General features: G+C 33.5%; 2 protein-coding genes across 2 annotated transcripts in view; one reads left to right on the forward strand and one right to left on the reverse strand.

The window, feature by feature from the left end:
• Positions 1-308: 308 nt before the first annotated feature.
• On the forward strand, positions 309-9,276 carry LOC115878080 (E3 ubiquitin-protein ligase Hakai). Its single transcript, XM_030894434.1, has 5 exons — positions 309-602; positions 3,125-3,312; positions 3,369-3,626; positions 7,102-7,324; positions 8,930-9,276. Exons 1-5 carry the CDS (start codon positions 392-394, stop codon positions 9,184-9,186), a joined length of 1,137 nt encoding a protein of 378 aa, XP_030750294.1. The 5' UTR covers positions 309-391; the 3' UTR covers positions 9,187-9,276.
• A 1,794-nt stretch (positions 9,277-11,070) lies between these two features.
• The window catches only part of LOC115878081 (clathrin interactor 1), a 44,988-nt gene continuing 39,428 nt past the window's right edge, over positions 11,071-16,630 (reverse strand). Inside the window, exon 8 of the mRNA XM_030894436.1 lies at positions 11,071-11,719. Coding sequence (XP_030750296.1) covers positions 11,376-11,719 — 344 coding nt within the window. The 3' untranslated portion in view covers positions 11,071-11,375. The remainder of the gene's footprint in view (positions 11,720-16,630) is intronic.

Below are 16,630 nucleotides of genomic sequence, written 5' to 3' on the forward strand. Positions count from 1 at the left end.
ACTTTTTTCTAATATTTATCTTTTAAAAAACTTGCGTTTCCCAAACTAAATTCTGGTCGAGTTTGAACGAAGACAGAAACATAGAAGTAGAACCTACTTTTATGTCTCTGGACAGGGCTACCGTGGACCAACTTTGTTTGGGGAATCCAAGCCGCGGTCCTCGGGAATACTATTTCTGCTCGAACTTCTCAATACAGTCAGGGCGGTAGGGTGGATAACTTCTGATATCTTCTTATATCCCCGAATAGCCCTGACAGTTGAAGCCGTTGTGTAAAACTAAAAAGTAGAATATTACAACATAACCTGTTAATGTCAACATGAAAAGTGATGATTGTTTATGCCAGTTTATGCTAAAGTATTTTTATTTTAATTAAATCACATATAGTGTAAAATGGACGAGGCACCGAAAAGGGGCCGTGGCAGAGGAAGAGGAGGCAGAGGTCGTGGACGAGGTCGCGGTAGAGGTCGGGGCAGAGGAAAAAAAGCGATAAAGGTTATTGAAAGTGATGAAGAAATTGAAAATAAAGTTGTTTTACCTCCAGAAGCAACCGAAGAACTTCAAACTCCGAGCGAAATTCCAGAAGAAACTGGCCCTCCCCCAAGTAAGTATTCCTCCAATTCTAATTAATACATTAGTGTTCGTAATTGGAATTTTAACTACAATTTACACACTTGGTCATCCTAAATAAAATGTGAACAGAGATAGCGCTTTCTTTGATTTTTCTATCCCTATTGTAACGTTGTAATACGAAATAATGCACTCTCTCAATTATAAATTTATTTAATCTGTTTTTCTGGGCAGTAAGTTAGGTAGCAAGCAACCAGTGAAAGATTCTAGTTTCAATCATCTACTGAGAGTTAAAACTCATTTTTTATACAATAATTCTTTCACTAATCATGACGTGGTTAGCGAAATATGTGTTCGGAATTTTAATAAAACAATTTTGGTCTATTATACCCCAGTCAAATTAGTTAAAAAAGGCCCATCATTGGAAAAAATTCCCACAGTTTTGAAAATGGTTTTAAACAATTCCTCTAGACTTGGGCTTATATGTGTCAAAAGTTCCCGAAGGTAGACGATGAGCGCGAGGAGTGGGAAGGAGTTAAATATCAATTTTTTCCTTTTTTGGTTATATCTCGGAAATTATGACATCTACCGAAAAACGATCTATATGTGAAAATAAAGCTGACAAAATTCTCTATAAAAATGATTCTATACATTTTTGTTCCCGGACTTGTTTCCGAACTATCCCCTTCATCAATTTGAATACTAAATCAAATCACATATTCCTAATCCGTACAAACACATTTCTTTTCATTGCACGTTTTTCGTTCAAATAGCGTTGAAGAAGTACAATATCATGATTTTATTTAATAATGAATCCTGTATGTCTTACGGTTTCCGAAATCCCAATGATGAGCGTCGAATTCGACCTCCCTGTACATATAAATATTATATTAAAAAATGTAAAAATTAAAATGAATTAATTCTCTATATTAGATGAAAAAAATGTTTATATTCTGTAGGCTTCTGGTAACACATTTGATCTCAAAAATTTACAGTTTGAAATTTTTATAATTATTTAAATCAAGCTTATGGCAGAGCAAGCCTGCCACAGACCAAGTCCACGGACTTGATCTAAGCTAAAAATTAATATCAGTATCCACGACACTTTTCTGCGCGTCTGGATCCATTGTCGCCGTCATCATCATCGCCCTTGTGTCATATATCGAAACTGAAGATTGAATAGTTCCCCGTGAAATAGTTTTGAGAAACCGGGAACTATAATAGTTCCTTTCGTTCCGTCCCCGCGCCGACCGATCCGTCGCCGTTGCATAATTCTATATCTTGGCCGTCGGAACTGCGGAGCGAATAGTTCCCGAGGAATTAGTCTGTTAAGAAATCGGGAACTAGTTCTTTTCGTTCCTGTATCGGAATAGTTCATTGAAACTAGTTCGGATCCTCTATTATCTGACAAACGAATCTAAAGGTGCGTATTCATTATCCGCACGAACGAACGAACGAACGTTCGCTAGTGGTATGGACGGGGACCGTACGATAGAACCGCACGAGAAGACCGGAGGCATTTGTTGGCGAACGCCTTTGATGTACCGACTCGAAACGGATGGTCGAGCGAATGGAATTCGGTATATTTGGACGGTGGACCGAACGCATGCGGTCGTTCGTTTGTTCGTTCGGCCATCCGTTTCGAGTCGGTACATCAAAGGCGTTCGCAAACGAATGGGTTAAGGTGTTTTCGTTTGGTTCTAAAATCCGGTCCCGTCCATACTACTACCGAACGAACGAATGAACATTCGTTCGTTCGTTCGGATAGTAAATACGCACCTTAAAACAGCGGAAGGAATTCGGGCAAAAAAAGTCGATGTTGTCACGTTTAATTATAGAAAAGCATAGTTGCTCGATATTACCTATAAATTGATTATATTTTAGTTCATTTCAGCATACATAATTATATATATGCTAATATGTTGACGTAGTTCTTATTATAATAATGTATATTTATCTAATTAACTGATTTCGTTCATTCTGCCTATTATAAAAGGTAAAGTATTTCCTTAAGATAACGTCCGCTCAGGGTAAGCTGGCAACGCTGACAAAATTCATCATGGCATCTCGGATTCAACCAGTCTGATTGGTCGAGATTCTTGCACGTCTTGTCGCCATTACCCCCAACTTTATGCCCCTCTCTAGGAATAGTAGAAACAGTCACTACTATTGAAAAATCCAGTGGCGGTGTTATTGTATTGTGTTTTATATCTTTAACTTGATTTGTGTTTATTGTAATTAGTACACGCGTTTTAACAAATATTACTATGTTTGGCAAATGACTAAACAAAATGTAGGTACATTTAAAGTAAAATAATATTATAAACTTTACTGGAAAATATTATAAAAATTCCTGATATATTTTTATGAAACGCTGATATATTTTTATGAAACGCCGCACGCTCGTGGATATTTTGTGAATGAAATTGCTCATGATTTTAGAAAATTGCGATCCCCTTGCCGTTGCCCCGTTGTTTCAGATCCGTTTGTCAGACTGTAGTTGCGAACTCTTTGGCACTCACTGTATATTTTTTACAAATCCATCAATTTTTTTAGTTGATTTGGAAGCAGATATTTCGCAACTGGAAGCACCTACATTTACAACAATTAATAGGGGGCCACCAGAGCCTATGTTAAGATTAAACTGGGATCACAAAGTTAGTTTAATCGGTGAAAAAGTATTAAATCCAATGATACATTGCTGCGATAAATGCTTAAAACCCATTTTAATATATGGCAGGATGGTAATAAATATAATACAGTAAATATACATATATATTTTTTAAGTTAGAATTTTTAGATCCCATGTAAACATGTTTTTTGTTTGGCATGTGGCAAGGAAGAGCAAAAACAATGTCCGAGATGTTTTGAAAAGATTTCTAGAGTGGAGCAGACTGGTCTAGGTACTGTTTTTATGTGTACTCATGGGGGAACTAGATATGGAACAACTGGTTGCAGAAGGACTTATCTGTCACAGAGAGATTTACAAGCACATATCAATCATAGACACGTGTCAAATCTCACTGCACAACAACTACAAATTCCACAACCTATGGAAGTAAGATCTATCTAAAATTAAGGAAAGTCTGTCCAATAAAAAAAGGGACGATTTCGATAAATGACAATCTGTAAATTGATAGAAAAAAATTTATCTATCAATCTTCAATCATTGAATAAAAAGATATTTAGGGGTACCTACAGTGGCGTAGTTACCTAGGGGCTAGGCGGGGCAGTGCCCCGGGGCCCTCAAGCTCAGGGGACCCTCGAATCCTTACCAGAAATCTTGATCGAACTGAACTTTTGGAAATTTCTCCCATTTTCAAAATAAATATGACAGGTTGCAACCCCACTTTAATCGTGATAACTCAGTTGAGAGAAATTCAAAAAGTTATGCCTAGGGAATTCCCCTAAATTCTTTCTGTAGGTTGGCAGTGTTGTCAATTTGACGGATAGTGATATGTGCGTTTTATTATTTATCGATGGGCGTTTTATTTTGAATTTGAGTTAAGATTTTTTTTTCGAGAACGGTTAAAAAATTAATGCTGTATCAGGAGTAAGTAAGCCAATGTCAATAAACTTTTTTGTACTGGTTAATATAGTGGTTTAATTTTATTTGATTTTTTCAAATAAAATTCAACCCCAGAGACACGCCTATGAGGTTTTTTTGGCGATTATTTCTTTGAAAATTCGATATTTTTTTAAAAAATTTTTGGAAATTTTTTTTGTTTTTAGTTACAAAACATAATTTCTTGATAATATTGCAACATAAATATTAGATTAAATTTACATGAAATAAAATCCAGAAAAGATCCAGTGGTTCTCAAAATTTTAGCAAAAAATCATTCTTTTTTAAGTAAAATAACTCCGTTATTTTGGACTTATTTGAAAAACGGTAAAGTTTAATGTTTCTTTTATCGAGATCTACCACCCCTTAAAATACTTGCATTTATTTCTGGGACACCCTGTATAATAAACCCTTGAATCTTCTCTATTTCGTTTTATTAGCCAAACCTACACCAAGCATTAATTGTAAACCTTATCAGTATACATAGCAGTGGGGCCCCATTTTTTAATTTGCCCCAGGGCTCTTGGTTACCTAGCTACTGGGTACCTATAGGGGTATATTAACAAAGTTGGTAAGGCCGTGAAGGGTTTCCAAGACGGCGGATTTAAATTGCTATTAATCGGTAGTGATTGACTTTTTTTAACACGTTAAAATAATAGAAATAAAATTGAGTACACACAGTAGTTTGCTGGTTATATTTTACATCGAGACAATAAATGTTAATAGTAATTAAACTTAATTTAAAATATATAATGAACCTATATAAGATATTGCAATTATCTAAAACCAAAAATATGAGTACGCTGCTGCAGCAACTGAATAAAATTCTATATTTTTTATACCGATGTCTATGAAATGAAGATCCCTGTCATTTTATATGGGAAATGTCATCGATCGTCATTTCCCAGCTAACTGGACGCCGTTTTTTTTTTCGATCTTACGGTATAGTATATACAAGGTGTTCCTTAATGACATACTAATATTTAAGGGAGTGATTCCTGGACCTATTCTAAGAAAAAAACTTCATATGAATATGTGTCCTAAACATCTTAACTTTTAAGATATAGGGTGGTAAAATTTTCTAAAAAAACTTTTTATAATAACTCTATAGATGTTCTTATAGATATTTTTATGAAATTTAAAAATTATAAAAAATTGACTGTTGTGTGGAAATCATTTCTGCATCAGCTGAAAAGAAATTAAGAGATACAACACATTTTTTTATACACCAAAAAAAATCATTTTTCATCAGAAGACTTGTATGAAATTTCATAAAGATATCTACAACAACATCAGAGTTATTATGAAGAAACATTTTTTTTAGAAAATGTTACCACCTTGTATCACAAAAGTTAAGATGTTTAGGACATACATTCATATGAAGTTTTTTTCTTAAAATAAGTCCAAGAACCACTTCCTTAGCCCAGGGCCACACAGAAAGCGTTTTTTGCGTAAAAATTAGTTTTTTACGTGTAACAAATAGTTTTTTACACGTAAAAAATATTTTTTTTGCGTAAGAAAGGTACAATGGTACAATGAAACAATAAGTTTCTGACGCGTAAAAAAATAGTTTTTTACGTATAACAGTTTTATTCGCGTAAAATAATAAACATAATTTTTTATGTGTAACAAATGTTTTTTACACGTAATAATTTGACACACTTTTACAAAATTTGTATTGAAATATGAATATTTTTGATAAACACGTGGACTGCTCACAAATAAACGTCGCGTCACTACGTATTTCTAAGCTGTTAACACGTTTCGTTACAACGAGCTCGTGTGTCAGGGCCGTCTCACTAGCTCGTATGTCACGGCCTTGAATTTTTACTCCCAGTGCGCGAAAAGAAGTTTCACTCCAAAATGTTTCATAAATCATGTTCTAAAATTGCATTAGCAACTAGAAATATTTACTATTCTATTATATAATTATAATTATTTATTATATTATATTATAATTATAATAAGTACTAACCACAACACTACAACATAAAAAAACTAAAATTCGTAAAATAAATGGCAAATAATAATTATTATTTTTACACACCACTGGCACTAGCAGTAGATTGTATTTGTCTCCGAATATATGCCCCGGCCCGTCCACAGTTCAATCCCAGCATCTTTTATCTTCGTCTTTTCAACGCTAACGGCACCGATCTCGCCTATCTCTCTCACAGGATTGTTGGACGAGCCGGGAATCCACGAGCTTGCGACGTTACTAATTGACAATTTGATAGAATCTGCCGACCTGCCGCGTCTTTCGCGTGTTTTTAATGGACACAAATCGAAAAAAGCGCTTAAAACGGTAAAATCGCAAAAAGCGCTTGAGACGCAAAAAACGCAAAACGCTAAAAACATTTTCTGTGTGGCCGTGGGCTTAAATATTAGCATGTCATTAAGGAACACCCTGTATATGCAATAAAGGGTATAATAACATGGTTCCAGATGTAGTTAATTCTAAACGAATTTCTTAATTGATTAATTTACTATTCATAACATATACAAGTATAATTACAAGTGAAAAGTTATTCATTATTTTTTTGGGTTTAGTCTAAAAACGATCACACGTTGTACAAGTAATTATTTTTTTTTGATTTTACAGTAATTCAAGTTCCGGCACAATGTTTTTCCACATTAATACACTTTGTATAAAATCTATTATAAAATAACAAGCAAGAAATAATATAAAATAAACATAAAAAAGCACACTAAATTCACAGAAATTTATCGACAGAAGGGTCAAAACTGACAGAAAAGCTTTTCAAGTGATTACAATGAGTTAGCTGCTGTCTATGTATGTATATAAAAATAGAATTTGACTCCTTTTTCTGTTTATTCAATGTTTTCAGTTAATTATATATTACTTTTGAATTAAAATGATAGACAACTGTCACTGTCATGCATTTTCTCATTGGACAGACTATAACACTGCCTTACTACCTACTTATTACTAATATTTTTATTATAGGTAATTGTAGCTGAACCCGAAAGACCTTCGATTCGGCAAAAGCCAAACATAATTAACGATCCTCGTAATCCAAATTCAGCTGGGACGCGTCGACCTTCACAAATTCAATCGTCAGGCTTAAGAACGAATCTGATTACTGTACCGATACAAGAAACAGCCTCAGTAAACCATGAGACTATACCTGCATCACAAAATTATTATAACCAATATACACATACACAAGGTAAGATATTTCATTTTGTAAGAATGTCTTTTATCTTTGCTTAATGGCAATGCATGAGATTTATTTTCTATAAAGATGTACTATAAATATTGTTCATAATAATTGGGAGGCTTCCAATTCAAAGGCGGCGTTCCCGAAAGGGGGAATGTTCCTCAAGTTCAAGCAATATCTAAAAATAGTGGAAAATGGGGAAAACCGATTAATTTCAATAATCGAGTACTCGAGTTTCAAGCGATTGCAATAATCGAGCGATCGCTCGAGCGAAACATCGTTCATATTTAAAAATACGGTTTTTCGACCGTCGCGTCGCTTGTTGTAAGTACTCGTTAACGCCAAGCGCAAGCAGTGAGTTGCGTGCGCAGGGCACATTTTCTTTCGGTGATGAATGGCAAGCAGCAAGCGATTCGCTTGATCGCTTCATTTAGTTTATTTCAAAGCATTGTCGATGTAGGCCGTAAAATTTTGTCCCTGGCTTCTGCTGCTTCCTCTAGTTCCTCCAAAAAACCGTGCCCTAAAATTATAAAGCATCGGTATTCCAGTGCACAGCAGTTGCTCTATGGATTCTTCTTCCTCTCCGCATTCTCTGCTGCAGTAGTCGTCGTTGGAAATCTTCCATCTCACGAGATTTACTCCCGTGAGGCAGTTTCCAGTAACTACACCTAAAATTATGCGTACTACGTTCTTTTTGTGCCCTAGTAGTTGTTTTGTCTTTTTGCTATGCACTAGCAACAGTCTTCGAGCTGTACCGCTGTCATCACGGTGTTGTAACGTCTCTTGTTGCTTGATGGTAGTTCCTATAGCTCCTTCAGTGTGTTGATCGTCACAAGTGGTGGGTCATCTGCCACAGCCTCTCCCCTGGCCCTCTCTTTGACAAGTCTATCCGCTTCTTGGTTGCCCACGACATTGCTGTGGCCCGGCACCCAACAGAGTGGCCCCGCCTTAACGCAGCCAGGACCGTGCTGCTCGGCAGTCAATCACAGTTTGCGATCTCACTGATTGCATGGTGATGCTTCTTAAAGCGCCCAAGATATCAGAGTATATCACGATATCCCATATCGGTCTATCAGCGATTTTCCTTCGTATATAACTGACCGCTTCCTTTATAGTGTAAACCTCTGCTTGTAGAACATTACAGCCATCCAATAGCCTTCAAGATCGTCGGATGTCTAGTTCCTCTGAGAAGATGCATATACCTGTGCCTCCTGAAGTCACGGAAGCATCTGTGTGGCTATTATTTAGAAAAATTGACAATTTTAAAACACTAAACGTGCTATTAGTAGTAGCTTAAGCATGTTTGTGGCTATTTTTTTTCAATGTAAGTTATTAATCATTATACAGGCTGGTAGAATTTTATGAATTCTTCTCAAACTGATTTTTTAAGACAAACTTTTTTTAGTATTTCATATAGGCATGATATCTTTCAACCTTTGAATAAAAAGATTATTAGACCGATCGGTCGGTTAGGTTAGGTTAATGTTCGTATCTATTACGGTTGCCGAGATACCAGTGCTGGTACCCCGAATTTGTAGAACCATTAAATTAAAATATTTAACTTTTTTTACCTACCTATTTATTCGTTTATCTGAATAAATGCTTGATTTATAGGTAACTTACAACCAGCAGCCTATGGTCAGACTCTTCCACCTATGCACATTCCCCCGCCACAGACGCAAGCGCAATACTATACAGCGCCCACCTATAGTCCTGCTGGACAAAATTATACAAATTATGCTGGAACTGCCACGGGAACTCAGCAACAATACGTAGCACCGACTGCACCAGTGCCATCCAGAGTGACTCAACAATACGATTACACTACTGGAACGACACAGTGGGCTAATAATCAACAATATTATAGATAGTAGATATATTACATTATAAGGACATATTTTAAAATTTAAGTTTTACTTATGTATAACAGTTGTTATGAGTAAAAAATTAGTTTTAAAAAATTTTCTTTTAAAAAGACCCGAGCTTTTATCTTTTTGATGTATTTATTGGTTATGCAGTAAGCTTTTAAATTACAGATATAATTGATGCTATTATTTTTTTAAGTTATGTGATAAAATACACTTTATCGTTAAGTTCCAAATAGAATGACGTTGTACAGTCGACTCTCGATAATTTGACACTCGTTAATTTGAATATCTCAATATATTGAAGTCCTTTAAGAAAATACTCGATAAATTGAAAAAATTTAATATAATTTCCCCTTGATAATTTGAATGAATTCTTGCTCGCCCACATTCTATAATTTGAAGTGAGAGCTTCCTTACTCTCCATAATTTGAACTCGACATTTTATAATTTGAAGTAAGAAATCCCATATTTTGAAGTCCGTGATTATGTATTTGCCTATTTGCCATTTGTTTAGTCAGTAATGTAGTCATTGCGTCGGTATTGTTTTCCTGTACAGACCTGTCGTTAGTTTACATCGACAACTCTTGTTTATTTGAATTTATCCCTATTTCCTCTTGATTATTTGAACTTCTATTATTTTGAACTCTCTTTATATTGAATTTTTTTCCTGGTCCCTTGAGTTTCAAATTATCGAGAGTCGACTGTATTTGAAAATCACAATTTTTATAATTTAAATGAAGGAACGACTTTTGAGATGCTAAATCTCCTTGGGAAAAAAAATATCAATATACAGTAAGTTCAAAATATTTGAACACATGGAAAAAAGTAACTTTAAATTTCTTGGAATTTGGAAAAAAAAGCTTAAGTCGCTTTAAGCTTGATTTTCATGCATCCGTTGTCCGACGATACGTTGATACGATATTAATTTTATTGGTAGAATTTAAATACTTTGATTGATTAGAAAATAAGGCAGTTTTTAAATTTATTGCATTTTCATGCCTCCGTTTATCGGATATACGTTGGTGTTATTTTATATTTTCGTTTCCATAACGACTTTGCTATTTTACTTATATTTTTATTAAGGTTAGATTAAATTTGTCAAAAAAGTGTCAAAACGTCCGTTATCGTATGAACGGGTCCGTTGACGGGCTGAAGTAAAATATTTACGGATGAAAAGTGGCGCGAAAACGCTATGACCAATCAGAGCACCGTCGGACCAACGTATAACGGATGCATGAAAATCAAGCTTTACTCGCTTTCTGTGTGGCCGTAAATTCGGCAGATTGTTGGCAGTATGCAGAAAACGCTTATGTGCTATCTTTATTATCATCAGTGGCGACGCATAGTCCAATACTTTAGGGGTGCAAAGCCTTAGGAAAATATTGTCACGCGACCACGCCAAAAAACTTTTTTTTATTAAATCGTCAATCTAAAGCTTTAGAGGATCTTACTTTATTAAACATTTATAGAGACAGTGGCGCCACATGATTTTTTTTAGAAAAATATTCCAGTGACGACACTTTAACCCCTTGTAGCTACGACACAAAGCAGAATCGGACCTATGTTGATATAAAAAAAACATTATTTTTGCGTGAGGAATTCCCACGCGAGGAATCCCCACGCTTTTTGAAATACCCTGAATAATACTGTGCTGGATGGGGATTGAACTCCCTACAGTAGTCGGGTTTGCGATTTAATATAATTGCCACCAAACCACGACCACATCAAAATTGATATAATTTACTAGAGGTTGTAAATGTCTAATAAAAAATAAAAAAAGAATTAAAAATATAATTTTATTCAATGTAATAAAAACACAACAAAGTTACTTATAAAAGTATAATATTGCTATAATTTCTTTATAGAACTAATAATTATAGAAAGATATTGTGATATTACAAACAACTTTATTTTGTACATTTGACATTATAAAGTTAAAATCAAAACACTATACAATTTGAAATCAAATCCCTAATACCCAGCACCCAGTGAAACTATGAGCATTAAACAGAATTACGAGGTCATCACGAATTAGTTTAAAATAAATTATATTGATATCTACAGTCTAACTTGAACGTTCAACATTTCTTCAACCTATATTTAATATAGCTCTTGGTAAATGATATGTGTTTAGAAATAAATGAACCAACTGAAAATAAATGTTCACATTGTATTTATATCTTACACTGTATTTATTTAAAACCAGAGAAAAAATTTGGGTTTTGTTGGGGAATGCGATCTTGTATATTATTAAAATTATTTCGTACATTTGAAATACTATTATTGCCTATTTTAGCTCGGTTTATTGGAGATGTCGGATTACTAGCCATTTCGTTCATACTTGGAGACAGCGGGAGTTTCGGTTTACTAATCATTAGGTTATCTAAATCAATATTTACGTTTCCCGAATTTACCCATGTGGAACCCATCGCTTGGTTGGTTTTAGTTGACTGTGGACTTGTAACGGCAGCAGTGTTGTTGGTGCTGGAAGACATTGGCTGTAACGGCGCGGCTACAGTCGGACTTAGTAAACCTCCTGTAAGTTTTTATAATGAGTAATTAAACAAAAACCATGGATATAGTACATACATTAAAAGTAACAAAAATAATTTACGGAAGAAATTATACTATAACAGCTTTTTGTTAAAGGGGTTTATAATTTTTTTCACATTTTTCATACATTGATTAACTGAAACGTGAACATATTTTTTAAAAATTTAAACGCCATGAATCCTTCCATCTTTAATCTTGATGTGTGAAATCGCATCTTCATCTCTTATAGCTTTCGTTGGTGCTGACCTTATAGCTATTTTCAACAATTCGTCAGTGAAACGTGATAACCTGCTAACTCCATTTTTTACGTTAATAAGTTTTTTATACCATTAGAAAGAGAAAAAAAAGACTCTATAAGTAGGGAAAGCAAATAGATTTTTTTCCATTAAAGAAAATTTGCAATTTTAACTCAATAATATCTGCTAACTCCCAGTGATCTGAAATAGCAACCGAAATGTTGCTAAGTCCATAATTTCCGTTACGATCACGCTAAAGCAAACACACGGATTCTTACTCGTATGTTTCTTTAGGACAGTACTTCGATCCAGGGTAGCACTAGGCCAAAGGGGCCCGTATGCATTTTTCCGTTTCCTATACGGCTAGCGCAACCGATTGCGTTAATCGCATAGGAAACGGACTCGAGTTCTGCAACTCCGTTTACTAAGTGGTCATCGCAACCCATGCAAAGAAGCGCTTGCAATGAACTTTCTAGGTATGCTGTATTTGTAGTCACTTAGGACACAGAAAATGGGACACTCAATATTACTTGTAAACACTACACTATAACAAAACTTTAAGAATTAAGATTTAAACAATTTAATTCCACAATTAATCAAATAAATAAAATTACAAAAATATTATTCCAACAATGAAAATCATAATAATTCCATTCATTGATTTATATAGGATGGACTGCGATAATTGTAATGCCATGTACGTATAGGTCAAACAGGTAGAAATTTAGATATAATGATTAAAGAACATATCTTATTAAACAACATCTATTAATAATCTTCAGCGAAGTTCCGGTCTAGTAACTCATTGTATTTTAAATAGTCACACAGTTAATGAAAACTCAATTAAGTTATTAGATAGAGAAACAAAAGGCAGACGCTTAAATTACATAGAATAGTTATAAATATTAAAATCATCAGCTAAAAACGACAATAATGTAAACGACCAACAAGGATTTCTAAACACATTTTTATCACCGCTATTGTAAACTCCTTAAATCCACAACCATAGCAAATATATTATAGGTATATGTATCCTTAAAATGTAGTCAGACGGTTAGTTTTTAAAGAACTCTTAAAATGCTAAGTTACTCTTTTTAATTTTTTTTTGATACATCTAAAAGCGTGTTTTATAAAAATTCTAATATTTCAACGATGTTTCACAAGGAAGCAACCACCGACTCAGTATTATTTATTAAAAAAAAACAGATTGACATATCAACCACGTCTTAAAGCTGTGTTGCCGAACTGCCTTGCCAATATTAGAATATAAAACGTTAATAGTTACCTATTAGATTTATCTCTCAATTATGTTGCTGTTTTTTGGAATCAAGAATAAAATACCTCATTATTAATTTAAATTTAATAAATTTAACACCTATGCAGGTCCACCTGTCATAATGATAATATTATGACTCATTATAACAATATCATTTGCATTGGTTGCGTTAACCACTTAGTAAACGGAGTTGCAGGTCTCGGGTCCGTTTCCTATGCGATTAACGCAATCGGTTGCGCTAGCCGTATAGGAAACGGAAAAATGCGGCCCGGATGGCAATGTAAGAAGGGGCCAGTGTGGATTTTTTTGCGTATTTTTTCGCCTTATCTTTTGGTCAATTTTTCCCTATTATATACAGGGTGAATCTTAAATAAATGTAAATGTTTTTAGGGGTAGTATATTTCGACCCAAGAAACACGATTATGAGGTTTTTTGGGCGATATTTAAAATTTGGAATTTTTTTTAATTTTTAGTTTAAAAACATACTTTGTTTGTAATATGGCAACAGAGGTAGTAGATTAAATTTACAAGAAAGAAAATCCAATGATTCTCAAAATTATAGCAAAAAATTGTAATTTTAAAAGTGAAATAACTCGATTGTTTCGGATTTATTTGAAAAAACGGTAAAGAGAAAATATTTTGTTTCTTTTATCGAGATTTACCAGCCCTGAAAATATTTGCACTTATTTAAGACCCACCCTGTATATAAATCGGGGAACTACCCTAATGCAAGGTACACCAATGCAATGCAAATACCATAATGCAATGCAAAAGCAAATATTGTTAAGAATAAATAATGAACTATAAAGGGGGCCCGCGAAGGCTGGGGCCCCCCTAATAGTTATATATATAATATGGCCAGTCCGACACTGCGTCGATCCGTTCTGTAAATACGGGGTACCCGTAAAGGGTAAGGGGAAAAATGAAATTCTCTATATACGAGCAATTCATCGGCGTGCTACAAATAGTTTAAATAACATTACTTACTTGTACAAGAATTTCCATAATACCTATACCTATTTTTTTTCACGTTTTCCACGTAAATGATACATAATTTTTATAAAAATTAAAAAAATAAGGAGAAAAGTAATAAAAATTTAATAAAATCACGCACTGGTTTTCCAAGCTCGGTCTACTACAGTTGTATAAAAATTAGGATAAGCATGGAAGGATTCTACCATATCTTCTAAGAATTATAAGTTTAATTTTTAAATTATTTTCATATTCATTAAGTCCAAAATGCTGCTACTTCAGATCTTTAAAAATGCATTAAAAATTTGTTCGTTTTTGGACTTGTATGTTTTGCTTCTAGACCGACGATATTATAAATATATGGTTATGAATATCATATATTTTTTAAATTTAACTGATTATTTCTAAATCTGTTTGGGTAATATTCAATTCTATTTTTAAAATTTCAAACAATAAAGGTTGCTATCTCCAGAAGTATATTTTTATTTCTTATTTCTGCAAGACGAATATCTGCTATCTCCCTATTGTGTCAAAAATGATGTAATACGAAATATTGAGTTATATTTTTTTTCCAGCAAATACAATTCTTATCTCTTTATCATATTAACGCATGAAAATACTTCCTACATGTCTACATATTTTTTTGTACCGTTTTTTTGCTCTCCTGTAAAATTAGGAATAATGGAGTTAGCAGTTTATCACATTTCACCGACGAATTAAGGTGTGTCCAACTAGAGTTGTCCAGTGACAGTGGTCTGCTATTTTAGTTCACAGGTAAATTGTATTTTCTGTCATTTCTTGATTGCCTTCTGTCTTTCTTCCTCGACTCGTTGGACAGATTTGCTAGGTACACATAATAGTAGTAATATTAGACAAAAAGTATAGTTCTTTGGTTTAGAAAGGAAGACAGACATTGGCATTAAACTAAATTTTTAGAAGGTCCATTTCATTCAACACAATAATATCGTAGTAATAATCGAAGTATAATGAAAGTTATTTAATATTTTCTTTATTTTTATTTATAAACAGTATAATAAATGCATTTTTGTAAATAAGCATTCACTGTTCTTTAAAATGGGATATATTTGTTTGTAAATGTCAATGCTAAGTTTAAAATTGTTCTTTTTTTGTTTCAACAAGTTCCCTACAGAAAGATGCAAAATTAAATCAACCAAAGACTTAACAGTGAATAATGTCACGTAAAAGAATAACAGGACAAATACAATATTAGTGTTTACTTCACAAACTGTTTAGACGATGGCTACTAGTTTCAGAGAACTATTAAAGGTGTGATTTCCTAGCGACGCCTGGCGTCCGCGTCCCGTCGCACACTGGTTCGTTTTTATGAACGTACGTGGCTAAAGCCTGTATTTTATTATATCAATAAATTAATTTCATACGTTTTTCTGTAAGCGAATATTGGTGCGTGTATAATGTGACACTCAGTGACTTCTCTATGCGGTTTATTTTTAATTTACATTATTATTTAATAAGAATTATACATAAAAATGTAAACAAAAAAACATCAGTTTCAGATCCTATCATTGGTTAGACTATAACAAGCATTTTGTTAAAAATATATAAAAAAGTATATCAATTAATAGGTACACAACCGGTCAAAGAAGGATAGTCAATCAAATATGAAACAAGCAAAGAAAATAAAATGTCAAATTTTATAGATATACAATACAAAATACAATTTCTCCCATTATTCTAAATTTTAAAATGAAAATAATAAATAACCAGTATTTTTTTTAATTTCTGTAATGATAAAGTTTTGATACTTTATATCTGATTATTGTTTCATGTTTGTTTAACTTGTACTTCTTTTACTGGTTGTGTTCCTGTTAACTATTTAGTAATTTTATACTATAATACTATGTATGATATATTTTTGTGACCTGAAGATGCAGAAACTTTTATCTCCATAACTACTAGCCATTTATTAAATAGTTTGTGTAGTATTTTTCGTATTGCTCCTTTACAATGGATACACACTGAGTGTTGGCTCATTTTCAAGATTGACATTTTGTTTATTTTCCATTTATATCCTTTGAAGAAAAACTGTGATTTTAAAATTCTGAGTAACCATTAGATATGCAGAAAATTTACTATACAAATGCTCATATTACAAAATCCACTGAGTACATATGACATAGTATTTTATGGCATCATATCACTGCGCAAAAAAATAAAAAGCATCTTTTAAAAAAACTAAAATTTTAGTGTAAAAATATTATAATCGCTCTGTATATCAATGACAATATATTTAGAAGTGGATGTTACTAAAGTAAGAATCGGCTAAGAAAAATCCACGAGCGTCATGTCAACGATGGGCTTCTCCCTTGAGGCAATCAGGGAGGCGCCAGTGTAAGTCAGACGATCCCTAGGTGACGACACTCGTGCTCTT

This window comes from Sitophilus oryzae, unplaced genomic scaffold (genome assembly GCF_002938485.1).
Source record: "Sitophilus oryzae breed Bouriz unplaced genomic scaffold, Soryzae_2.0 scaffold_1500_pilon_pilon, whole genome shotgun sequence".
Taxonomy (NCBI): domain Eukaryota; kingdom Metazoa; phylum Arthropoda; class Insecta; order Coleoptera; family Curculionidae; genus Sitophilus; species Sitophilus oryzae.

Coding starts and splice junctions, on each gene's coding strand:
- LOC115878080 (XM_030894434.1), top strand. CDS start 392: ATGGACGAGGCACCGAAAAGGGGCCGTGGCAGAGGAAGAGGAGGCAGA. Junction 3,313..3,368: donor TTTTAATATATGGCAGGATG/GTAATAAATATA, acceptor TAGAATTTTTAG/ATCCCATGTAAACATGTTTT. Junction 3,627..7,101: donor AAATTCCACAACCTATGGAA/GTAAGATCTATC, acceptor TTTTTATTATAG/GTAATTGTAGCTGAACCCGA.